At 42.4% G+C, this 25,238-nt stretch overlaps 4 protein-coding genes across 6 annotated transcripts; 3 read left to right on the top strand and 1 right to left on the bottom strand.

Moving 5' to 3' along the window:
• Positions 1–3,107: 3,107 nt before the first annotated feature.
• fbxl15 (F-box and leucine-rich repeat protein 15) lies at positions 3,108–5,852 on the bottom strand. Of its 2 annotated transcripts, none has more exons than XM_069691899.1 (5): positions 5,707–5,852; positions 5,191–5,353; positions 4,556–5,058; positions 4,205–4,435; positions 3,108–4,034 (listed from the first exon to the last, which is right to left on the bottom strand). In XM_069691899.1, the coding sequence occupies exons 1-4, from the start codon at positions 5,730–5,732 to the stop codon at positions 4,246–4,248; spliced, it is 882 nt and encodes a 293-aa protein (XP_069548000.1). In that variant the 5' UTR covers positions 5,733–5,852; the 3' UTR covers positions 3,108–4,034; positions 4,205–4,245. The 2 variants fall into 2 exon arrangements, with proteins under 2 accessions (XP_069548000.1, XP_069548001.1); XM_069691900.1 differs by having other exon boundaries at positions 5,191–5,350.
• Positions 5,853–6,812: 960 nt separating this feature from the next.
• Positions 6,813–8,544, top strand: gpx9 (glutathione peroxidase 9). Its single transcript, XM_069691261.1, has 5 exons — positions 6,813–6,968; positions 7,086–7,179; positions 7,878–8,008; positions 8,117–8,247; positions 8,337–8,544. The coding sequence occupies exons 1-5, from the start codon at positions 6,837–6,839 to the stop codon at positions 8,392–8,394; spliced, it is 546 nt and encodes a 181-aa protein (XP_069547362.1). The 5' UTR covers positions 6,813–6,836; the 3' UTR covers positions 8,395–8,544.
• A 791-nt stretch (positions 8,545–9,335) lies between these two features.
• Positions 9,336–12,497, top strand: ndufb8 (NADH:ubiquinone oxidoreductase subunit B8). The gene is given in 5 exon segments (XM_069691898.1): positions 9,336–9,468; positions 9,738–9,864; positions 10,095–10,194; positions 10,884–11,039; positions 12,338–12,497. Coding segments are annotated over 5 exon segments (609 nt in total). The 3' UTR covers positions 12,431–12,497.
• A 241-nt stretch (positions 12,498–12,738) lies between these two features.
• On the top strand, positions 12,739–24,323 carry sec31b (SEC31 homolog B, COPII coat complex component). Of its 2 annotated transcripts, XM_069691896.1 has the most exons (26): positions 12,739–12,850; positions 13,597–13,828; positions 14,232–14,427; positions 14,530–14,625; positions 15,015–15,155; positions 16,325–16,467; positions 16,557–16,656; positions 16,762–16,923; positions 17,486–17,638; positions 17,735–17,965; positions 18,061–18,135; positions 18,237–18,329; positions 18,412–18,523; positions 18,640–18,818; positions 18,913–19,039; positions 19,210–19,355; positions 19,577–19,750; positions 19,861–20,013; positions 20,129–20,321; positions 20,412–20,804; positions 20,979–21,017; positions 21,721–21,779; positions 22,327–22,458; positions 22,548–22,667; positions 22,779–22,850; positions 23,453–24,323. In XM_069691896.1, the coding sequence occupies exons 2-26, from the start codon at positions 13,626–13,628 to the stop codon at positions 23,630–23,632; spliced, it is 3,672 nt and encodes a 1,223-aa protein (XP_069547997.1). In that variant the 5' UTR covers positions 12,739–12,850; positions 13,597–13,625; the 3' UTR covers positions 23,633–24,323. The 2 variants fall into 2 exon arrangements, with proteins under 2 accessions (XP_069547997.1, XP_069547998.1); XM_069691897.1 differs by lacking the exon at positions 20,979–21,017.
• Positions 24,324–25,238: the final 915 nt, after the last annotated feature.

The raw sequence follows: 25,238 nt of genomic DNA, 5'->3' as shown, positions 1-25,238 counted from the left end.
CTTTTTAAAAATAACTGTGCGTAAAAGTCACGATCAAAAAATGCACAGCTCATAAAAGCGCATTTGGCAATGTGCAGAGGACACCACGTTGAACGAGGACTTTATTTTCCCCGATTACAATCAGGATCATTAGAGCACAGTGTTAATAGAAATTAGTCAATTAATCAAAATAGAGAATGGCTGGAATTATTTACTGTTGTGTTTGCGAGAATAAAACAAATTGGGGTCCGCAGGGGAGGGTTCATGAAATAATAATCTATGTTCCTTTCTGGGATACTTGAAAACAACGGAGCCCGTGTGTTTTCTCCTACGACAAGTCTGCTGTGAGAAAAGCCCGCTTTTAGTCCCTTAATATGTGAACCAGCTGCCAGAGAACACATAGATGAAAGTCACAAACCTCTGAACAACATGCGTACCTTCCTCTAAACGAGGACTTTAATAGCAGACAGAGATTAGCCTTAGATTTATTCTTTGTTTGAAAAAGTGCAATATATTACACTGTGCCAGCAGCTACAACTGCATAGTGAACAGAATAAGCCAGCTTCTTTGTTGTGCCTGGGTATAAAATGATCAGTTGCTATTGATCAATAATTTAGACAAGTGCCAGATTATTGACAGGAAGACAAAATATGTTAGGCCGCCGATGTTTGAGAAATCCCCTCATACACTCAATCACTGGAACAGAAATTGCTCCGTGGTATATAATATCGTAGCAGTGTTTCTTTCCCCCCGTGCAGATCAATGCTAATTGAGGTCCTACATGATGAATGTTGTCTGAAACGGGGTTTTTTTTAACCCACTGACTGCTGGGCAGCAACTACGACCGGTTTACAGAATCTTTTTTTATACTTATTATAACTTTGTATTGTGTTGCCAGTAACTGTGTAATTCCTTGTCATACATTACCACAAACAAAAACAAAAAAAGCCACTGCTCCGTGCTGCACTATTCATTTGTTTTGAGGAAAAGTGACGATGCTTACTCGACTAAACTTGCAAAAAAAAAAATCTTGCTCCGTTTGGTTGAATGTGTGAATCTATCTACAGCACCATATGCAGCACGAATTGAAATTTCAGGCTTTGCCTTATAACTAATGACACTGTGAAGCCTCCTCTGGAGGGACGGCGGTACACTATGACGATCAGCACAGCCAACAGAAGGATGCCGGTCGATCCCTGAAGCCCTCCAAAACACAACTCTCGCGCTGCAAATTCAGCTCGTGGACAGCACACAGCAGATGGGGTAAACCATGCCATCAAGTGGAAAATAGACCTGTTGTGTTGTCACAGACAAGTTACATTATAGTCTGCCAATTGGACCACCAGAGGAAACGGTAAGAAGCATTTTTTTTTTTTTTTTTTTTAACAAGAAGCAGCAGCAACGGGGGGAAACATTAATTCTCATTGTGCATTCACTGCATCAGGTGTTAACAAGATCATAAAGCTTGTGTGTTTTCCCCCCACATCTGCCCAACCAGTCAAACATTAGACTTGTGCTTTAAATCTTAGAAAAAGAGAGGATAGTTTATGCTTATATACTCCTTATGTTGTATGGGGACTTTTTTTTTTTTTTTAAACTGTAGAGTGTCACTTTCATCTTCTATAGTTTAAAAGTCTCAAACAACAGAATAAAAAAAATAATAATAATAATAATTATCCTGACTCATTGCTGCCACCTTGTGTCAGCCGTGCGAACAACATTTCAAGTGCCTGTCAGGAAGATATGTGATTTATGAATCATATATGGCAGAAATTGAAACACTGATGGAGCAAATTTGCTTATTGCCCTTAAAGATAGGTTGTATTATTTAATAAACATGCAATATTTGTCTATGACAGGCATAACGATCATACACGAAATATACACAAACATGAATATGAAAGACAGTAATGTCCAACTCGAGTCCCAAAAGGGTTCAACTTCCTTTTATACTTTCGGTAAAGCAAGCTTAAATTGCAGTTTGTGTCTGAAATGTTTTGCATAAATAAAATTGCCTTACCTTGTCAGTGAGATCTTTGGAGCATTTGGGTGTCCTTAGCCGCCGCTAGCTTCAGAGAGATAAACATTCACTTCCCTGCTCTCTAATCGGCCAAAGAGTTCAACGAGGTACCGGTCCATCGTCGTGTTTGATGTTGCTGTTAGTTGTTAATTCTGGCCCGCTTGGTTTTTCCATTACCGATGGCTTCATAAAGAAATCTGAAATTCGTGTGAGCCACTTCGCCATTTCTTTGAGCGTTGCCGTCTGTTAAGAGTTCCCGAAAGTCGAACTTCCTACGTCATTTCCGCCCAGACTAAATGTTTGAAGCTACACTATTAACCTATATATTAACATATATATATTTATATCGTTACAATATAAACATAACCAACACAAATTTAAAAAAAAAAATTAAAAACTTTTTTCATTTACGTAGTTTAATTGAGGCATGCTGGTTCTTGACTATCCGCCAGGGGGTGCTGTACTCTGCACATCGCCACTTCTCACGGTCACGTGTGTCAATTAAAGTCAATTGAAGAGGCAAAGTTTATCGTTAACTAAACCTCCGCAATGCTTAGACAGTATTCTCTTGTACTTGACAATTATTGAAATTAGAGGAGTTGTGCTATTTATTGCAGGTTACATGTATGAGAATTGTCAAATTGTTGGGTTCCTCTGTATAATGTTGTAAAGTTCTGTTGTAAGGACTTTATTGTGTTGAGTGGCCTGAAATAACCTATTGTGTTGTGATTTGGCATTATATAGATGAAATTCACTTAAAGTGAATATATGATCCAAATTGTGCTCACTTTGACTGAAAATTAGAGGAAATGTTGGTCTTGGGTTGTAGTTGGAAAAAAAAAAAATCAACATTCCCCTTCATTTGCATAAAACCGAAAACACTACCAAGAGTATTTTTTTATTGTCTTTTGGTATAAAACCGATTACAATTACTTCTACGTAGTGAGGTATGCACCTTTTAAATTATGAAAAAGAGAGTATTTGTATCAAATTAGTACTGTTAAAGATCAGGGAATCAGTAGGAGATGAATTGTGCATAAGAGTTGACTCTACAGCTGTTTTATACCTTGATATACAGTATAAAATTGACAAAAGTCCTTTCTGTGGTACTGTACAATTTAATGTTCCTTATATAACTCATATACTGTATCACAGGGCAACCGTATCTTAACAGGTACTTTTTACAAAATTCATGTGAGAAACTCAGTGGGAAACCGTCATAATAAAAATCCTATACTTATTTCAAACAAGTGCTAAGGCTATGCATTTATTAACAATATGAATTAAAAGGTTAGTTCACCCACACCACATTAAAAAAAGAGAAATATTTTTTTCCACTCAGGGTATATCTAGCCATGACGATCGTCTCGTAGTTTTCACTGACAGACTGCTCGGGACATTGTCTCTGGAAGACACGTGGTCGGCACCACGAACAACATGGCATTCACTTTCATTGTGTGTTAGCGGCAGCAGACGTCTCAGCAGTGGAGATAATGAAGCTTTGACAAATAAAACCAAGTGGTGACACAAAAAGCAGTGCTCAGTGAGAGAATGCTGTTGCGTGATTTGGATAGTGACCCTTTAAGCTGGCACAATCATGCAAAACAAAATGTTTAATTAAACTCAAACATTTTTTTAATGTTTCTAAATGAAACATAAGATAACTGCAGTACTTAGTTAAAAAAAAAAAAAAATAACAACAAAATACACTGTACTTTGGTTAGAACCGCTTTTCTATAAAGCCACATTATGACAACACCGAATGATTAAGGAAAAGTGCAGTGACATCTTTTGGATATGAGGCCGCAATTCTTAAAAGTACATGGCTTCATTCAGTCATTTGCAAAACACTTATTTTCAGCTTTAATTTGCATCGTTGATTGTGTTTTGTTTTTTTTTGGATGCAAATTATTTTGCCACACAAACTTGAGTGCAACACATCCAGGTCTTCTTGAAATGTCTTGATATTTTTTACAAGAACCACTCTCACGTCCGTGTGACGCAGGAGAATGTCTCACGGTTGTTACGAAGACACCTGTAACCAAGTAATACTCACAGTAAAAAAAACAATAATCAACTGTCACTGTCATTCTTATCAAAACAAACTAGTAATGAGTTCACTGTGCTTGAGTTGAGTCTCGACAAGTGTATAGACAAATATTGTCAGAAACTAATATGATATAGTACAGATACGGCTGCTCTTACCTTCCTGTGTGCTCTTGTTGGACAGACAGACTGCCCTCTGGCTAGATCTGAAGATTGATAAAAGGAGCGAACCCCAAGACATCCTGAAGAAGTACCAGTGCCCTCTGTAAAGGCGGTTCAACATCAATCACTACATTGCGCTTCCGTAAAGGATCGAGGCTTGACTCCGTTACGTTGTGACAGTGATTCACCTTCAGGGACTGCAGCTTCGGGCAATACTCTGCAAGAGTCCTGTGAGCACAGCGTGCACGAGACATTATGGATGGGTGAAGAAGTGACGTGGTGCATGTCAAAGTGAGATTAGGGATGGTAAAGTTGGGAGTAGACTTGAAAATAAGATATCATATATACCTGATGGACTGGTTCCTGACCCGCAGGCAACCTGTCAGGTCCAGCTGCTCCAGGCCCCTGCAGTTCTTGGCCACGTCTTCGACTGACTCGTCGGTAATGTTGGCATTGACTGCCAAAGATAGAGACCTCAACTGCAAACACTTCTTGGCCAGGTAGCAGATGGCGTCGTCCTTCAGCTGGCGACAGGCGGTGAGGTCGATCGAATGCAGCCCCCCGCAGTGGTCCGCCAGGCTGCGCAGGGACAAGCTGTCCACCCACTCGCAGTGCGCCAGGCCGAGGTGCTGGAGGTTCGTGCAGCTCAAGGACACAGCCACCAGGGAGTGACGGGTGAGCCAAGCACACCCGCTCATGTCCACTCGCTGCAGATGCTGGTTCTGGCCGATAACCGGCAGCAGCTCCTTGTCCGTCACCCAGCCCGAGCAGTTCTGCAGTGCCAGGTTCTGGAGAACTTTGTTGTCCTTTAACATGGAGCAAAATGCCTCCTTGGGAATGCATGGTCCTACCTGTAAACATCACGACAGGGCAGGTAGCAGGCTTCCTCTGGAGCATGTAATGCAGCTAGAAATACCTCTCAACATGTATGCGTAGGTTATAAAAAAATAAAATAAATAAATAAACCTCTCATCTGTACTTACCGGGGACAGATCAAAAGTCCTGCAGTTGGAGAGGTACACCTGGATCAGGCTGTGGAACTGCTTGCTCACCCTCTGCAGGCTGACAAGGTGTTGCAGTGGCAAGTAGCACAGGATATGTGGAACAACGACATCCTCCCAGGGCAAGTCCAAGAGATGACATCTGCTGAAGTGCGAACTTGTTACAGCTGAACTTTGACACTTACATACCATGTCTGATTCAGGGCTTAAACGGGAACAACCGTAAACAAAACAAACGCTTTAAAATAATAATTTAAAAAAAAAATTTTTTTTAAAAGTCGGAAATATTGACGGTATTTCACATCAGCAAAAGAGCATGTTTCGGTCGTTTTGTCATCGCCATAGCTGCCGTTAATAAATGGGACCAGCTGCATGTCTGGTTGTTGTTACTCGCAAGCTATCGCTGTTAGCCGAGATGCTAACCTGCCGGGGCCACCAATCCAGCTGCTTTTTTTTTTTTTTTTTTTACAAATAAAACTCCCTTTAAAAGAGACTTACGTTCGGATCATAGCTTCTTCATCCATGACGAGCCGGCTATGTTATACAGCGTTTATAAGGATGAGTTGTTCTTCACATAGATGCCAAAATAGCGTGTTTTCCTTTAGCATCTTGCAAAGCGTTTGAGGTGCAACCCAAACCCAGATGGTGCCTTCAGGGACTGTGGGAAGGATATACATTAAGTGTAAAAAAAGGCGCATGAAATGTCCCAAAACGTTACACATTTCGTATAATGCAGCATTTTGAAAAAGAAGCAGGCAACAGTTGACAGCTCACACAGTCAAACCGTTATGAAAAGTGAAATATTATCTCTTGTGTCTCTTCTTGTCTTTGATTCATTGCGTTTGTGAAGTACAAATTGTCCAATTCTGCGCTGCTGGTCTTTTCTCTAAAACAACAACAAACATCAACCTTTCAGCCCGTAAACTTATGACAATTTGCCACTCAAAATGGAGACAATTCAGATTATTATTATGATTTTTTTGGGAGATATTCACGGTTATTTGGGTCAAATAGTATCAAGGACATTAAAGTTTACAAGGAATAATTGAACGCAGCCGTTTTAATTTTCCGTGTCTCCGTCAATAATAATGTTCAAGGCAATTTATACATTGATTCGCAATAACGATTATAAAATAATTCCTTGTAATGATTTAGAAAGGCCTCCAATATTCTTACAATCACTGATTTGCGAGCCTTCGTTGTTTTCATGCTGATTTGTTCAAATACGTTTTGACAAAATATTGTCACCAGTAGCAGGTGGGGTACAGTAAGGTCGCATTTTACTGCTGTTGTTAAGACTTGTTTTTGTAACTGTAAATTGTGCAGAAGAAAGGATGCAGCCACAATGATATAATCTGCTGCAGGCACAAATGTGTTTATTTTCAATATTTGATTTCCTAATTCCGGTTTGTTGCCACCGTCCTAACAGCTACTCGTCCCGATACGAGATGAACAACTTTGTCCATCCTGCCTGCTCACCTCTGCCCAGAGGAACAATGAAGTCAGTCACGCTGAACAACTGCTGACCCACGAGTTATGTATCAGTGAATGAGACGAGCCAACAGGACAGCTGAGTGAACGCTCACTCCTTACTGACTGCAGTCCCGTATGCAAGCTACAGAACAATCATGGCGAATAAATCAGTCTATGATTTCTCTGCTGAGACCCTGGATGGACAGCCGGTTCCGCTCAGTAACTTCAGGGGCAAAGTGCTTCTCGTCGTCAACGTCGCCACCTTCTGAGGGTCAACAATAGAGGAGGTAATATTCTGCGAGCGTACTGACTGATTGCAGACAGACCGCATTCTCTCACAGCTCCCAGCCATGTCCAGTCATTTGTATTGAAGGTCTGTGGGTTTTTGTGTCCTGTTCTCTCAGTACCATCGACTGAATGCACTGATGGAAATGTTTGGCGACCTCAACTTCACTGTTTTGGGATTCTCCTGCAACCAGTTTGGTCTTCAATCTCCCGGTAGCTTTACATTTACTTTTACATTTCAAATGTAACGCTACTTCATACTTATTTTTTTTAGACCAAATGGAAATGTTGTACTTTTTACACCACCACATTTATGTGACTGCTATATTTTACGGGTTACTTTTCAGATTCGGATGTTACCTACCTTAAAAAACAAACAAACAAAAAAAACATTCTTAGAAAACCCCCATTATTTAAAACTTTATGTCTACTTGAAGTTCCTTGTCATGTTTCAGATGCCTCTAACTTGTTAGCTGTTGGTGTGATTCTTCCTGTAAAAACTATTAGATGGATCCATTTATGCTCTATATAGGGCCTGTATTTCACAAAACAGCAAAGATTCAGTCCACAACATATGAATTGGGCTTTTTTTTTTTCTTTTGCTCCATTATTCATCTTTTGACTCCCGATTAACTTGTTTGCGCTTTGGAGGGCAACCAGTGAACTGAACTACTAGTAAAGTTAAAATTAGCTCCACATTAAACTTTTACACTGATCAATATAATAAAAATACATAAAAATCAGTCACATGTACTTCCACTTCATTAAGGGATGTGAACACTTCTGTATACGTAAATTGTTTGATGAGCTGTACATGCTTTTGACAAGTTATTGTCAGAGTTGTGGATATTGTGGTTTTCATGAAACATATTTTTAAAACACATCAGTAAAAACTCGTTTTATCTTTGCAGAGGTGAACCACGAAACACTCAATGTTCTGAAGTATGTGAGACCTGGCAGGGGGTATGTGCCAAAGTTTCCTATCTTTGGCAAAGTTGAGGTGAATGGATTAAATGAAGAGCCTCTTTTCACCTATTTAAAGGTATACAGTATATTACAGTATGTAATGGAGGGTCTTCATGTATAATGTTATTGGATGGAATTACATTTCTGAAAACCCAAATACACTGTCCTTTCTTGTTTGCCGTAGGAATCTTTGCCATTCGTGAACCCTGTAATTGGAGACATGAAGAAATTCTACTGGACCCCGATCAAAGTCAATGACATTCGGTGGAATTTTGAGAAGTTTCTCATTGCTGCAAATGGCATGCCATTCAAACGGTATAGTCATAACCCATAGATCTCGAGAAAGTTGGTCTTGATTTGGCTTAATTATAACTGTAGGTTCCATATTTTTGCCTTTGCTGCAGGTTTGAACTCCACTGCCCCATTGAGAACGTGGAGAAGGACATAGCAGAACTTCTCTGATGGACTTTCTTCACGTCAGCGGTGGCAGAGTGACGATCCCCCAGTAAATGCACACGTGCACCTGAGCTGGATCTGATGGGAAGAGGAACAGGCCTTGGAGCGTCAGTGCATTCACTCTGAGAACGAGTTCCCTTCAGCCACTGGAGGAGGTTTCACGTCACTGTCACATTTCTCTTGAATATGATGGTGTCTGTTACTCAAAAGAATATGAATAAAAAAAAGTATAAAACAATAGTCAAGTGGTTACAGTTACTTTTGTTGTTGGGATGTTGCTGTTTTATTTACTTTATATACTGGTTTTGTCCAGTGGTTCCCAAATTAGGGATTGGGCTGCTAGAAAGGGTCCCAAAATAAATCTAAGGGGTCATTAGCTGATTGATGGGAGGAGAAAGAAGAACACTAATGTTTGATGGACTTTCCTTCTATCTTAAATGGTGGTGTTAGAAGTTTGGAGGGGAAATGCATCTTTGGTGGCACTGCTGACAACTCAGACATCTGAGATGTGACAAGGTGCCACAACTGCACTGATTTTGTAAAAAGTCACAAGACCAACAAGTTGGAAGTACCTGTTTGTTTGTTTTTTTTAGATATTTGTTCATATCTTTATGTATGTGACTTAATATGTATAGTTACCAGTAACTCCAGTGGTCAGATAAATGTACTAGAGTAAAAGGTACAAGGTACTGGAGTTGAAGTACCAAGTAAGGAAATGGAAAATAGGCCTACCATTAAACTATGAGTACAGTTGGCCTAATTTTGTATCTTATTGAGTATGCTTATATGTGCTTACATGTACTTTTACATCGGTGCTACTTATAAGTTAATATTATCGTTGATTATATAAATACACGTCGTTGTTTTGAATGGTATGTTAGTATATATTTACAGATGTTCACTATGGAATTGGTCCTTATGCCGACCCATACTTCCAGCCTTCGCGCATGCGCACTTTTTAGTCTGTCAGACGGCAGCAGCCAGTAAACATGGCCGGTGTTGGCTTCCGACGCTGGGCCCGAGCCCTCTCTCAGGGAAAGGGGTCTGGCATTTCAGCCCTTTTGTCGGGAAGTAGAGCAGGTCAGTTGTGTTTTCGTCTCTGGTCAAGCTGTTTAAGGGAGTTCTCCGAAGATACCCGCGACAGTTTAAAGTCTGAAGTCTCAAAATGGACGTAACCTTGACGTGCTAACGTTAGCTCAGGCTAGCTGAGCGGGTGGGTGACGGTGAAAAGCGGACAAAACAACATTGCTGTTACTTCGTTACTTCATCAACCTGCGACCTTTTTTTTTATATATATATATATATATATATACTTTGTTCAGTCACACACGCGTGCGTTTCCGTTTCAGCCTCCGGCGTGTCAAAGGACAGTCTGCCCGGTCCTTACCCAAACACCCCCGAGGAGAAAGCTGCCGCCGCAAAGAAGTACAACATGAGGGTTGAGGACTACGAACCGTATCCCGACAAGGGCGAGGGGTGAGCTTTATTTTGAAAGGGTCTTCCGCTCGCTGTTGGTAAGACTGCTTGTTTTCTCTGCAGTGCTAATGTAGATGCTGAAAAGGTGTGTTGCACCTCAGTCACGCGTATTTTACCAAGTGAATGTAGTAGAAAAAAAAAATAATAATAATAAACTACTGTTAAGCTACAAACAAAACCAAAAAAAATGATTGCATAGATGGTGATATGTTGTCATTGTGTCTTTGCAGCTACGGTGACTATCCACAGCTACCGGATAGATCTCAGCATGAGAGAGACCCCTGGTACAAATGGGACCACCCCGACCTGAGGAGGAACTGGGGAGAGCCGGTGGGATGACTTGATGACATTCGCTGCCATTATTGTTGTGTTTTTAAAGAATACTCCGATATTTTTGACATTGCGTATACCATATTTTAGATTATGACCCAATAAGGTAAAACAAAAAGAATTGCTTCGTGTGTTCTTGTTTTACTCCTTAAAAATACTAGATGTTTTGAATATAATAAAGCAGTATAAGTGCATATTTGAGAGATGATGTTGGTATTGGATGTTTTAACTCAAGCGTTGGCATCAGCCTCACAAATACATTAAATCTTCCACCCTACATTATTTGGCGATTTATTCGAATGCAATTGAACGTTTATACCGCAACAACAAGAGGCACACCATGTGCATAACAATGTAAAATCTCTACTCTGAAGCTTGCATACATGCGTAATTATATCTGGACTGCCTGGGTGCGCCACTGTAGTTTCGACGTTGATCTTATCGGTGCAGATAATAGCATTAAAACCTAATCTCTGAAGTGAACCATAGCATTCCTCTCTTTCCACAATATTGCCTTTGGATATTTAGACAGTGTTCAGTTCAGTTTGGTTGCACAGAGGCACTGTTTTCCCCACAGAAGGCAGCGTTTCCATGTTGTCACCTACTGACTTACACGACAACATAAATGCTTCTGCCATTTTGGAATTACTAATTACAGTTAATCAATGATTTTTCTGTCTTATTTTTAGATGCACTGGCATTTCGACATGTTCATCAGGAACCGTGTGGACACATCTCCCAGTCCCGTTTCTTGGTCCACAATGTGCAAACAGCTGTTTGGTTTCATCGGGTTCATGTTGTTTATGTTCTACGTTGGGGAGAAATTCCCATCTTACCAACCTGTTGTAAGTACACACAAGGATGGGTTTGGTTTTCTTACTATAGTCAACAGGTTTGAAACGGTTTGGCTTTGGTCAATTTTGAGATTTTTCTGGCTCAAGCTCACCCCGCTGGCTTGATGAATTGTTTTATTTGTGTAATTATTTTTATTTAGGATTTTGTATTTATTTGGTTGTCTTGTTTGTTTGGTTTTTTTAAATCTAATTATCTCTTCCATTACCACCGTGTCAGATATGGTCAAAAAACCCAAAGTGGAGAGTTTAAACGTCTTTCTTTTCAGCTATTGCTTATAAAAGTCTAAATGTTTTTGGTTTTTTTTGGCTGTGTAATGTTTACATTGACATTATTCATTTTGCCAGATGCACAGAGGTTTGATTAAAATACATGTCCATGTATTGAGTAACTACCCAACAACAAGTTTTAACTCAGAAACATGTGATTAGGTTTAGTAGCTCTATTTTCTCTCCGATGTGGCTCAGCTGAGGAATGTGAGCTTTGATAGGTTTGTGTGGAAATGCTGCGTGAATTCTACTGGTGCATAGTGTTCATTTTTAAAGGTCTATCAGAGATCTATGTAGACATTCATGGTAAGATCAATCATGAGAGGGCTATGATGATTAAAATGCTTTTTGAAGAAAATATAGAAAAACATTTTAAGCAGGCTGGAAATAAAATTACCAATTTATTAAATATGTCAAAAATAAGAATTACATCTTTGCCTCACCATATCTTCTACATATTTTGTTATCTAAAAAAAACAAATTTTGATCACTAAAGAAAACTAAAGTTTTAGATTACTTACTTATTACTGATTACTGACTTAGGTCAGCTATTTGTGAAAGAAAACATAACTAATAAATTGTTGGGATTTTTTTTTTTTGTAATCTAGTTTTAATGATATCGATTGTGTCAGTTCATACATTTTTTTGTTTTTCTTGTCTTTACCAAGAGGATGCCAAATAGTATGATGTACAATAAGTTGTTATTTTCAGCTGGTGATATTTATACGAAACTAAACCAAAGACCCTGATTATTGTGTTCACCCCGTTTTGTTTTTCAGTCCTTCTGTGTTGATATTTTTACCAATGCGCTAAAAACAGCAAAACTATACAATAAAAGCAGTTCTGTAAAATTATATATATATATATATATATATTCAGCAGTTAGTAAAAAAAAAAAAAAAGTGTATTTTAGTATGACTCTTTTTTTTGTGCCGTATTACCCACAGAAAAAAAATACTTTTGATTGTTTTTATATTTGATAACATGCACATTTTCATTAAAAACATCCGTCTCTGTTTCAGGCACCGAAGCAATATCCCTACAACAACCTGCACCTGGAGAAAGGGGGAGATCCTGAAAAACAACCCGAGGAAGTCAAACATTATGAAATCTAATGACTAAAAGTCTATTCTGCTTCTGTATATATTTCTGTCAAGAATAAAAAAAAAAACATGTTAACAGTTAAAATTGCAGTCTGTGATTTATTTATTTTTTTTTATCCTCAAAATTCCATCCTTTGGTATGAAAATATAATATATTTAGGATTTATATATATATAATTTTTTTTTTTGGGGGGGGGGGGGGAGGAGGGGTAGTCTTTGAGTGGGTTAAAAAAAAAAAAAAAAAAGGGGGTTAACTCAGGCCACTACGAGAATGAGAGATGTCCGCGTCGGGCTTCCGTAGCGTAGTGACAACACGGCAAGGCACTTTGGTCGGACTTCGTCTGCGGCTGAGCCCTCTTAGCCTGGCTAACGAACTGCTCTCGAGTTTCGTCGTCGATGCGGACACTCAAAAGCGTGATCGAGACAATTGACGTGAGTCGCTCTCGAAACCACGTGTGTCTCGTTTTGATGTCGCGGTTGTTACACGGCCAGCTCCTCGTTTGCTTTTTGAAACACGAGGGGTGGTGGCTGTTAGTTAGCTCGCGTACTAGCCTCGAACACCGGCTCCGGGTATGCACTGGAATTGAATAGCCTCGCAACAAAACAAAAAAAAAAAAAAAACGCTGGTGATTTATTGATGTGGTTTTTTTTTTATTTTATATTGTGTAGTGACTTTGCATGCGTTGAAACCTACAACAAATCCGCCGAAGTGACGGTCGCGGCGGCAGTTTCGATTTTTTTTTTTTCTTTCGTACGATATTAGTAACTGACGAAAAGCTGACGAGACGTGTTCGCGAAATGCTAATTCGCGAAATTATCGCGTCGGCTCGGCTCAAAAGGGAAATTCGTTCATTTAAATTCAAGTTTAATGTCGTTTAACGCCCACCGTTGGTGTAATTCGCCTGTAATGCGGGTGTGACGAGCCGTGCGGGAGCTCGATCTGCCGGGCGAACAGTTTGACCGGGTACTGCAGGTAATAGTCGGAGGCGATCTGTCATTAAGGGTGGCACCCTGTTGGAAGATAGGTAGGAAGTATTGATGTTTTAACAATGTCTCCCTCAATTTGACGTCCTTGAAGTAGATTAAGTACGTAATTGTTAAACCCCACCATGTATTATAAAAAAAAAAAAAAAGAAAAGAAAATATGCTCATTGATTTTTGTTCGTTCCTCTGTTCAGGATTTGAGACTTGGACACCTGCAGATGAGATGAGGCTGAAGGAGATCCAGAGGACTGCCCACCAGGCGTGGAGTCCTGCAGAACACTACCCTGCCCACCTGGCCTTAGGGACATCGGCCCAACAGCTCGATGCCTCCTTCAACACCACGGCTGCCATAGAGATATTCGAGATGGATTTTTCTGACCCGTCTCTGGAGATGAATCTCAAAGGGTCACTGCCCACCACCAACAGGTACATTTTAGAGAAGCCGTGCAATGATCCGACACGTTGTTTTGTTTTGTTTTGTTTTTTTTTACAGCAAGGAGGAAAGCCGCGGTTCCCCTGGCACGGTAGATTTCGGCCGGTGGTTTGATTTAATTCTCGTATTATTCTGATATAACTATGTTGTTATTTGGTCAGAGATTAAAAGGAATTATGGCTGACTTTCAAACTGAATTATTTTGCATTGCTTGCTTTTGACTTTTATCTCCCAGCTAATATTTACCTATTGTTTTATGAGACCTATTTGCCTAAAAGGCAAAGTGCATAGAGATGTTGCAGCAGTGTGCGGCCTAGAAACTACCAGAAACTAGGAATGACACAGCAAGTCTGCCACTGGGTGCAAATAACTCACCATGCTGCTCGTGTTCTGTAGGTTGCACAGTATTGTATGGGTAAATTTTGGAATGGGAGAAGATGGTACTGGAGGACGACTGGTCGGTGGCAGCGAAAATGGCACATTGACCGTCTATGACCCAGAGGCCATAATGAGCTCAGGGGCAGAGGCAGTAGTGGGACAGTCTGACAAACACACAGGACCTGTCCGAGCACTCGATTTCAACCACTTTCAGGTACACGTCTGCTGGTAATCTTCTGTGTGAACAGAGACAGTTTATCCAGTGGCGTAGCTCAGCCAGTTCCTCACTTGCTTTCTTGATTGATTTCTTTCTCAGAGTAATCTCCTGGCTTCAGGTGCAAATGATTCGGAGATATACATCTGGGATCTGAACAACTTCAGCAGTCCAATGACACCTGGAGCAAAGACACAGGTGGGTACATGGTGAGAGAACACGTGTCCGTTGTCGTGTTGGCATCTTATTTCGATTGGGAACCATTGCTGTTGAGTCAAAACACGAAATTGAAACCACACACCTCCCCCCGCCCCACCCCCACCCCTCAACAGGAAGCTTTCTCCTTTTTAGTTTCATGTCTATGAGTTAAGAATGAAACCCCAACAAAGTTTTTGTTTATCGTTTCCATTTGTGTGCCGCCGCCCGGAACTGAAGGAATTATTGATGACGTGGGCTAAAGAGATCATTTTCCAAGCAAGCCTTTCATCAATTTCAAAAAAATAATTCATGAAAACATTCACTGAATACCCTGATCACCAGCCAGGCTTGTGGTTGTTGACACTAACAGCGTCCGTCTCTTCTTTCAGCCCGCTGAGGACGTCAGCGTCGTGTCCTGGAACAGGCAGGTCCAGCACATCCTGGCCTCTGCCAACCCCAGCGGGAAAGCAGTTGTGTGGGACCTGAGAAAGAACGAGCCCATCATCAAGATCAGCGACCATAGCAACAGGGTTGGTGGCTTTAACACAAAATACAGCAAGTTCAAAGTTACCTTCTGCTAAAGCATTGGACGTTTGTGTTCAGTCAAAAAGAGTCTTATGCCAGAACATTAAGTGTGTTACGCCGTTATTCTGCGGCTTTGACTGTTCTTCTGCCATCAAGTCACCCCTCGAGTTATTGTAAATTTCTTGAAGCCGTCCATCTGACGTCTGTTTCCTGGATTGCAGTTATACTATAAAAACAAACTGATAAACATGAATAAATATTGAATACAGTATTTTAGCTATGAGTAATTTACACTTGAAAATAAACAAATTGTGGTTTTCTATCAAAACAATAATTCTGAATCTTGCCCAAAAAAAGGAACTTGGCCTCTATCCATGTCAGAATTTTGAATCCAATCTGCCTCCCCTGTTTATACTATTTATTGGTTTGGATTAATACCCAAAATTACTACTGATGCTGTTTGTTATATGCACCTTTATCTGGGATTACGACGACTATATTATTCATACCAGCTGCCCAGTTTCTGTAGAGTCCAGCATACCTGCTGTGCAGCTGCTTCACACTAAACTCCTGTAACAGTCTTAGATGTTAGATCTGTCAGCCTCACAGTTTATTGCCTTTGATCATCTACGGTATTGAAACATCACAGATCCACACAGTGATTGAAATAAAAGCTTCTTCTGCAGTGCAATAATTATAATGCACCATTCATCGTCTCTCCTGGCTGGATCCTGACAACCCTGTCAGCCAGAATATACATCAAACCGGGTGGTCCAACTTCACTAGCATTCAACACCAGCGCAGACTCCTTTCCTTAGTTTCCAACACTGGTCTCTTTATGTTTAACCGTAAGTTTATGAATTGGGTTCGATTTTGAGACAAGACTCTATTTGTAGAAGTTAAAAATCCTGCCGTGCCGCTATCCTGAGCTTCATTGGGCCAAAAAAAAAAAAAAAAAAAAACTGGGCCGAGATTTGTTTAACAAAATGAAAATTCACCTCAAGGGCTTATTAAATCTTGATAATAAATCTTGATTTTAAATCATCAGAGTTTAGGGAGCAGCAATCATTTCGAGAGTCTTTTCAAACCTCTGAGCCCCTTTCAGGCTATGAAAACGTAAAACTGTCGAAAAATCCCATCATTCTTCCAGGTCTCACCTAACATGCGATTTCAGATGCACTGTTCGGGAATGCTCTGGCACCCTGATGTGGCCACTCAGTTGGTGTTGGCCTCTGAAGATGACCGACTGCCCGTCATCCAGATGTGGGACCTGCGTTTTGCCACATCACCTCTTAAAGTCTTTGAGAACCACACAAGGTGAAGGCGTTATCCTCATTTGCTCCTTTTTTTTTTTTTTTTTTTTTGTCGTCCTGCTGAATGTGCTCTCTGTTGTTGTTTTCTTACAGGGGAATTCTGTCCATATCCTGGAGCCAGGCTGACTCTGAGCTCCTGCTGAGTAGCGCTAAAGACAACAGGATCCTCTGCTGGAATCCAAACACTGGAGAGGTTATATGACGTTAATCATCCTGTGTCATCCCCGATTCCCCTCTCCTTATTGTTGTTACTTATGATGATTCCACGGATCCTCACAGAATCCTTCCTTCATTTTAGGTCATTTATGAGCTTCCAACAACAAACCAATGGTGTTTTGATGTCCAGTGGTGCCCCAGAAATCCAGCTCTGCTTTCAACAGCATCGTTTGATGGGAGAATCACTGTTTACTCCGTGATGGGAGGGAGCTTGACAGCTCAGCAGCAAAGCACAGCTGACAAGGTAGCAGCTCGGCTGTCTTACCAGATGTATTAAACCCCCAAAACCGTGTGCTGAACTGCGTTGTTGGTCACAAGAGGGTGCCAGTGGGAACAAACCGACATTGACTAATGAACACGCATACAGATTATGGCATTGAATTTCAAAGGTGGTTAAATCACTGCCTGAAATTATTGAGGAAATTGTCTGAAGCAATTCACAATTATTTGTGTCATCTATTGATCTGCCGATTATTTTCTCAATTGATCAAATCGTAATTTTGTCTAAAACTTGTCCGAAAAATAGCTTTAAAAAAAAGTCCATCATAGTTTTACACCGCACAAATTTGATGTATTTTCGTGTCTTTTGATCACACCAACAATCAAACAACTCTGTTGGCTGTCATAGAAGTTTAAGATACTGAACAGATATTCTTTTTTGTAAATGTATATTTTATGACATTTTTGCATAATCTATGAAATGATTATCATAATTTTCCCTTTGTCAACTCATTTATTCATCTCTACCCCAAAGAGGTTTTTTTTTTTTCTTGTTTTTTTTCAACATGTTATGTTTTATTTAACAGATATCCTCCTCATTTGATACAATGGATCCCTTTGGTACAGGGCAGGTGCTGCCTCCCCTGCAAGTTCCTCAGCCCACAGTGCAGGAGACCATAGTTCCCCCTCTGAAGAAGCCACCTAAGTGGGTGCGCAGGCCAGTGGGAGCTTCCTTCGCTGTAAGAGGAGTGCTAATATATTTTTCACGCGTGGTAATAGACAAGGGGTTCTTTTTCTGTATGACTGATTTGCTGTTTCGTTGGTTTGCGTCTCAGTTTGGTGGAAAGCTGATAACCTTTGAGAATCCCAAGCAGCCTCCAGTGCAGAGCCCCCAGCCCGTCCACAGACAAGTGTTTGTAAGCCAGGTTTCCACGGAGACCGAGTTCCTCCAGCGCTCCAGGGAGCTGCAGGCCGCGCTGCAGTCGGGCTCCTTCAACAACTACTGCCAGGCCAAGATTCAGAGCGCCAAGTCCGACGCCGAGCAGGACATATGGAAGTTCCTTCTGGTGGGCCCTGCTGACACTGACACATAACATGAAGTCTTGTCAGTCAAGTCTGCTGATATTTGATTTTAAGCTGATTCCTTTTCTCCTGTTTACAGGTTAATTTTGAGGAAGAAGCCCGAATTAAATTCCTCAGACTTTTGGGTTTCAGCAAAGATGAATTGGAGAGAAAGGTATTGTGTCTCTTATTTATAACTGGTGTCTAAAACTGCTTCTTGAATCTGTACCTCTTGAGTCGTATGTGTCTGAGCTGTAAAACGTTGCGTTTCCTCAGATTTCAAAATGCTTGGGGAAGAACTTTCAGCCTAATGGACATGGAGTCGATGCCAAAGATCTGGCAGAAAAGATGCAGCGGCTCTCCACTGAGGTGAGCAAGTCTGCACACACAGTGTCTCCCTTTAAAACTTTGTAGTTCCAGTTCACTTTAAATTTCACTTTGTTACTGTCAGAGGTCTGATGAAGCAGGAGCTGATGCTCGAACCTCAGGTTCCGTTTCACCGGCAGACTTCTTCAGTCAGACTCCAAAGGAAAACTCCAACTTCCAGATCCCCGTATCATGTGGTAAAATCCCTCAATAAGACGTGATAATGACACATTTTACCTCAAGGTATTTCCACGTTGCCATGCAGTTTGCCTTGTTGGGTTGATGACCGCTGATCCCGTCTTTGTTTTTGAAGACACTGATGGTTTGATAAGCCAGGCGCTGCTGGTTGGTAACTTCGAGGGAGCCGTGGACCTGTGTCTGAATGACGGCCGCTACGCTGAAGCCATCCTGCTGTCCATCAGCGGAGGAGAAGAGCTGCTGAAGAAGACTCAGCAAAAATACCTGAGCAAGCAAAAAAACAGCATTTCAATGGTAAGCGTGGGACTGACTGCGGATCAGCTCGTAAAGCCACAAGGGGGGGGAGGTGTTTTTGCAGCATGACTAATATATTTGTCCCCATATGTAGCTTATATCATCAGTGGTGACCCAGAACTGGAGAGACATAGTGCAAAGCTGCGAGTTGGACAACTGGAAGGAGGCTCTCGCCGCTCTGCTGACCTACGCTCACCCGGAGGATTTCGCTCGTCTGTGCGGTGAGTCGCTCGCAAGTGCGGCGTCTTCAGCGGCACTTTCTGAAGCCGCTGCTGAAAGTGCACAATCGCTTTCGAATTCGCATATCTACTTGTTTTCGTCCTCCCTGCTCTGATTTCAGCCCTCCCCTTTTGCCTTTAACGTCGTCTTGTCCTCTGATCCGTCTTGGTAGATACCCTGGGAGGCCGGTTGGAGCGCGAGGGCACGGAGAAGCGCTGCCTGCAGGCCTGCTTGTGCTACATCTGCTCTGGAAACATCGAGAGGCTGGTGGAGTGCTGGGCCTTGCACAGAGACTGCTGCTCCCCGCTTGGTCTAGAGGTAAAACCTCAATGAACAAAATACTCTTTTAAATACACTGTTGCACCAAGCACGCGTGCAGACTTCACTTTTGCTCTGAAAAAAACCCCGGATGTTTATGTTATCTCGTCATTTATTTCCAGAAGGATCCCGCTCCTGTAGAAAGAAATAGATGTACTGATATGTAGCAGTGTCACAAGAAACTACGAGAGAAGAAAGCATGTGTCTCCTGTGCGTTTCAGGACCTGGTTGAGAAAGTAATGATGCTGCGAAAGTCAATCGAACGCCTCCGCAACAGCGAGGTGGCAGTGCAGAGCCCCATCCTGGCCGAGAAGTTAACCTGCTACGCCGGCATACTGGCTGCAGAGGGCAGTCTGACCACTGCCATGACCTACCTGCCTGAGAACTCAGACCAAGTAAAGCCTAATGTTGAAACCCCAGATTTATGTTTTTGCTTTGTATGGCTTGCGATGACCACATTTGGATGTTTGTACTGTTTTTTTTTTTTTTTTCCTCCCCTTATCAGCCTGGGATCATGATGCTGAGAAACAGACTGTTTCATGCTCAGGGAGAAGCTGCGGGTGGACAGCAGCCTCCGAACTCCTTCAACAGAGTCGGTGCAGCTACAGCGAAGCCCGCTTCTGCTGCTCAGACTCCTGCACCAAAAGCACAAATTATGGTATGAATTCATTGATCATCAGTCCAATTTGCTCCATCTTGTGTATGAAATGGTAAACTTGAAATTTGTCTTCTAAACGTCGGGACCGTGACGTGTCTTGTTTGTTCTACCGCAGAGTCAGTACCAGCCTTCTGTTCCTGTTCAAGTGGCTGCCCAACAGCAGCCTCCTGTGCCATCGATTTTTACCCCTCAAGCTCCTCCAAACCACCACGGGCCCGGTCTGCCACCCTCTTCACATGTACTGCCGCCCAGTGCGACCCGCCCTGCCATGAGGCCTCCCTACCCCCAACATCCTGCGGTGGCTGCAGGTTTGGGCCGTTAGCATAAACTTCAAAGCTCTTTCATATTAGTGCTGATTTGATTTGACGTAAAAGTACTTTTAATGCATCTTTTCCCAGGTTTCCTTCCTCATCAGCCATTCCAGCCTCGGCCCATGTCCACCAGCGGGCCCATAGCCTTCCCTCCTCCAGGTCCTTCTATGCCGGCCGCCAACCTATCAGGACCTCAGCTACCGCCTTCGTCATCGACCCCCGGAGGCCTGCCCCCCATGCCGAGCCCCGGGGTTCCTCCGACGGGCGTCATGCCGATTCCCTCTTTGCCCTCGGGCTTCATGCCACCCGGCTCCCAAACCGGATCCCCGGTTGCCATGTTCCCAGGGGGCTTCCACAACCAGGGGCCCCCCATGGCTGCTGGTCCCTTTGCTCCTCTCGGATCTGGGTATCCGCAGGGAGGCCCCGGAGCTCCTGCCGTGAAGCCCTTCCAGGCCCCCGTCGTCGCTCCTCCTCCTACAGGTACATGCCATGCTCCTCGTGGTTAATTCAATTCATTTTATTTGTGTTGTTTTTTGTTTTTTTCTCCACACATGTTGACTGAAGTATTTCAAGATTAGAGACAGATCTATAAAGCATTACAGATGTCAGCAGGAATCTGTTGAATTCAGCTGTCGCTCCTCTTTTGACTTGCAGGATACTTTCCGTGGCTGAATTCCCAGAGTGACCAACAAGGTGACAGGGTTAGGGCTGGTTGTATAGTAGGAGAGCATCCGACCAAACACCAAGTAGCCAGACAAATTGAAATACCTGTGCACCACAATACAAATGCAATACAATATCCCTGAATTAATGAAGTTCTTTTGTGTTAGATTGCATTCAGGGTATTTCTGTTTTTTCTGGTTTCTTGGTTGTTGCTTGTGTAGCCTGGTGCTTGAGGGAAATGAAGAGCCCGTACTTATGTGCTGATGTTGGCCTTGAACACAGTTTCTAGGCTTGACTAAAGTGACTGCAGGTTTGGTTTCGGATCATTCTGTATCGGGCCCTCGAAGAAAAAAAAAAAAAAAAATACACATGTATGTATTAACAAAGCAAACTAAGGCTCCAGTAAGACATTTTTCAAAACTTGCAGGTAATACATAACCCTTTGCTTGACACGTTACACATGAGATGCTTATAATCTAGTCACCATTGGGTGAGTTGTTACAAGGGTGTTGCTTGAATATGTTGCCACATTTCCTGTTTTGTTTTGGCATAGAATCGGTATGGCTTTAATGACGTGTTTTTACTTGCAGTGTTTTTGCAACGTAGACTAACCTTGGCTAGAGATTGTCTTGTATTGGCAGTCTGACTGCTTTGAGTGTGCCTGAAAGGGGAAAAAAAAAAAAAAAAAATTGCTGTCGGTTTCTTTCTAATTCTCGCTCTTCTGTTGATTTAGGACCTCAGGAGGGCTGGAATGACCCTCCGGCAGTACGAGGTGGACCACGGAAGAAGAAGGTACACCTGCATTTATCGTTCGCGAAATACTCTTTTGGATTTTGCAATTTAATTCCCGCAGCGTCTAATTTGGAATATGCTAAATCTGAATATGTTTGTAAATGTACAGGCAAACTTTACCAAAGCCGTTTCCTCACAAATGTCATGGCTGAATAGGCCCCACAGGGGGCCTAAGTCCTCATCGTATCATGATGTAGCCGTTTCTTTCTGACTGCGTTGTAGTACTAAGCAAAGTAAAACATTGAAACCATTTAAGAGCTCAGTCATTTCATCATTAATCATTTATTTTTTAAAAGCGCCACCGATAAATATTGTATGAACAACCATGTATTAAATTGCTAAGAACTGTAATCCTGCTCTCATTACATTTACTTCAAGCTGCAGCCATCGGATGTTTCCAGCCAACTCACTCCGATACATCCAGCTTACGCCGCCCGTGCAACATGTTCCTCTAATGACTCGTGGCGTAACAGCGCACCAAGTGTTAACGGCTCTTTATAACCTTCCTCTTGCTAAATACGTATGCCTTGCTGCCGCGGGTCCCCAGGTTCCTGATAACTACACTCCACCAGCCCCCATCACAGCCCCAGTGATGGGATTCCCGGCGGAGGCCCCGCAGCCCCACAACAACAACAACGCCCAGGTGCCTCCCGGAGCCCCCCAGGAGCCCAGCGTGCAGGTAGGCGTCCCAACGAGGGGCTGCGTAAGCCGAATTCCCAACACCGACCGCGTCACCGCTTTTGTATTTGTGTACCCCGTGTTGCTCAGCTCCTCCAGCAGCTGCCAGCAGAGAGGGTGGAGCAGAAAGAAATCCCCGCCGAACACGTGGTCCTCAAATCCACCTTCGACAGCCTGGTGCAGCGCTGCCAGCTCGCCGCGGGAGACCCGGTAAGCCTCCGCAGCTTTTGTAACTGAGCTCGTATTGGTAGAAAGAAAAAAAAAACATTTAAAAAAAAACATTTTTTTTTTTTATTGATTTATAAAATATTTCCTTTTCAGCAAACAAAAAGAAAACTCGATGACGCAGCCAAACGTTTGGGACACCTGTACGATAAGCTGAGAGAGCAGTCGGTAAGGATTGTCCCAAGTTGTCACGATGCCACAAAAAAAAAAAAAAAAAAAAAAAAAAAATGATGGATGGATGGAAGAAGGAAGAAATATGCAGTGCAACTAAAGGCGCATTCGCAAAACTTTTCGGGTGGTAACTCGTTAAAGCCCGTTGGGCCGTTTCCACGGCAACCGCAGCTGCTGTGTCTGCATTTAGTGCTGCGAACAAAAGAAAGCGGCAGATGTTGTGCGTGAACTTTGAATCGCTCGCGGAGGAAAGGTGGAGAGTTCATGCCCCGATGAAGGGTTGACGGAGCTTAGCTGGTGCTTTGTGGAACAAGTCCCAAATTATTCTTTGAGTGGGCGTGACCCCAAACAAAAGCCTTGTCTTGTTGCTAAAGCGACAGTAGCTGCAACACAGACAACAGCTCACTTTGCATCTGAATCTCCAGGTAAAAAAAATAGAAATAAAAAATAGAAATAGTGCGGAAACATTAAGTTCTTTTATTTATCAACTGACAGAATGTAGTGAACCCTGAACTCGGTATAACCAAATCGATAACGACAACTGAACATGAGTCGCCGCTTTTGTTACACATGGTGTGATTTCCCCGCTGCTCTCTTAGCTCTCTCACAACATCCTGAACGGGCTCCACGAGATCAGCCGCTGTGTGGCGAGCCAGAACTACCAGCGGGGCCTGGAGGTCCACACCCAGGTGGTCAGCAGCAGCAACTTCAGCGAGATCTCCGCCTTCATGCCCATCCTCAAAGTGCTCATGACCATCGCCAACAAGCTGGGCGTCTAACACCCCTCCCACCCGCCCCGCCCCCGCCCCACCGAGGGAACACACCACCAACCAGACTTCAGTGTTATCACATTGTTATACATGTATTTATTTATTTCTTTTCGACCTGGTGACGTGCGTCGACGATGAGAGTTAATGGCTGATAATATTACAGATTGCGGTCTCCGTCACTCCATACATGCTCCCTCGCTCGCAGAGGACTTGGCTGATTTGGGGCATCGAGGTGGATTTTTTTTTTTTTTTTTTTTCTTTTTTTTTTCGGTGGAGATTTGTCAATGTTGCTGTGGTGATTTTACAACAACAACAACAACAAAAAACAAAAAAAAAGAAGATGAATGTATTCTGAAAGTTGTGATTCCGTGTAAATTCAACAGTCGATGTAATATACGAAGCGGGTGGTGCAAAGTTTGAACGGTCGCGCGAGTAGGTGCGTCTTCACCGCTGCGCCCCCCCCCCTGTCATTTCAGCAGCAGTCTAAAAAGAACACGCGGCGCTCCAGCTGCAGAAACAAAAACATCTGGGACGGGCAACTCCTACCTTCAAGGTAGAGCTCGAGAAAAAAAAAAAAAAAAAGTCAGAATAAAACTTTGGGTTGCATTTACTGTCCAACCTGTCGGTGTACTTTGTACGAGGGGGGGGGGGGGGTGGACAGACTGACGTACGGTTTCACAACGAGCAGCGAGAGCTTTTTTTTTTAAAAAAAAACAACGACACTGTAACATAAGTTTGGATTGTTCCACTGTCATACATCGTGTCCAGTTAATTGTGCCATGAGGGACTTTGGGCCGAAGCACTGAAGAAGAATGTCATACATTGATTGTCAAGTTGCTGTTTTGTTTTGTTTGTTTTGCTTTCCTCATTTTGTGTTAACTAAGCGCCATTAGCACTGCTACGGTATTTCCTCTTAGCTCGGGAGAATGACTTTTTGTTGTTGTTTTCAGGGTGCATGTTTCCCACGTCAACTCCTTCATCCAACTGCTGATTTAACACGGCAGCTCGTAAAACAAAACAAAACAAAAATACATCAATTTATGCTGAACTACAAATGAATTAACATCCTTGCTGCACCCTCCATGTTGGCCGCCTCCTCCGCCTCCTCCACCTCCTCTCCCCCCCCCCCTCTCTCTCTCTTTCCACCCACGCTGCGTCTTAAATCAATTGTAACTTCAAATTACTGTTTTCTTTTTTTTTTCTTTTTTTAAATTATACTTGTTTTAGATGAGATCATTGCAATGATAGAACTTAAATGAACTGAAATATAATATTAAAAACATAATCTGATCTTCAGAGTTTTGTAGCTGGACATAAAGCTGGATAGTTTGGTGTGTCGTGGCAGCAGAAGGCAGTAAAGTGCCTCAGTGTGCCCATTTTGGTTGCACATATTTATACAATCCATGTTGCTTGATTTACCCATTTCGGTATCTTTTTCAAATAAAATTTCCATGTAAAGATTTCAAGTCTTCAAACACATTGACTGACTCCTCAGTTGATTCCACGTCCTGTTGATTTTAGTACCTCGAAGCTCGGCGTGACATCAGTTCCGCCTTCTTGGTTATTGCTTAAGCCGTTTAATCTTTTGCAAAGTGAGCAGCCTGCGACCGGTTTA

Source organism: Brachyistius frenatus, unplaced genomic scaffold (genome assembly GCF_029030835.1).
Source record: "Brachyistius frenatus isolate BFR_SWC_R1_liver_20210118 unplaced genomic scaffold, ASM2903083v1 Contig_11, whole genome shotgun sequence".
In the NCBI taxonomy this organism is placed as follows: domain Eukaryota; kingdom Metazoa; phylum Chordata; class Actinopteri; family Embiotocidae; genus Brachyistius; species Brachyistius frenatus.
Note: the sequence above shows the minus strand (reverse complement) of the source record. Positions and strands in the feature narration are given on the sequence as shown.

Bases quoted from the DNA above. Each gene is read 5' to 3' on its own strand.
- fbxl15 (XM_069691899.1), bottom strand. From the start codon at position 5,732: ATGGATGAAGAAGCTATGATCCGAAC. The intron at 5,354-5,706 runs GTAAGTCTCTTT...TTCGCACTTCAG, and splicing joins GAAGAAGCTATGATCCGAAC to CAGATGTCATCTCTTGGACT. The intron at 4,436-4,555 runs GTATATATGATA...CTGTGCTCACAG, and splicing joins GTCAGGAACCAGTCCATCAG to GACTCTTGCAGAGTATTGCC.
- sec31b (XM_069691896.1), top strand. From the start codon at position 13,626: ATGAGGCTGAAGGAGATCCAGAGGACTGCCCACCAGGCGTGGAGTCCT. The intron at 13,829-14,231 runs GTACATTTTAGA...CGTGTTCTGTAG, and splicing joins TCACTGCCCACCACCAACAG to GTTGCACAGTATTGTATGGG. The intron at 21,780-22,326 runs GTACACCTGCAT...GCGGGTCCCCAG, and splicing joins GTGGACCACGGAAGAAGAAG to GTTCCTGATAACTACACTCC.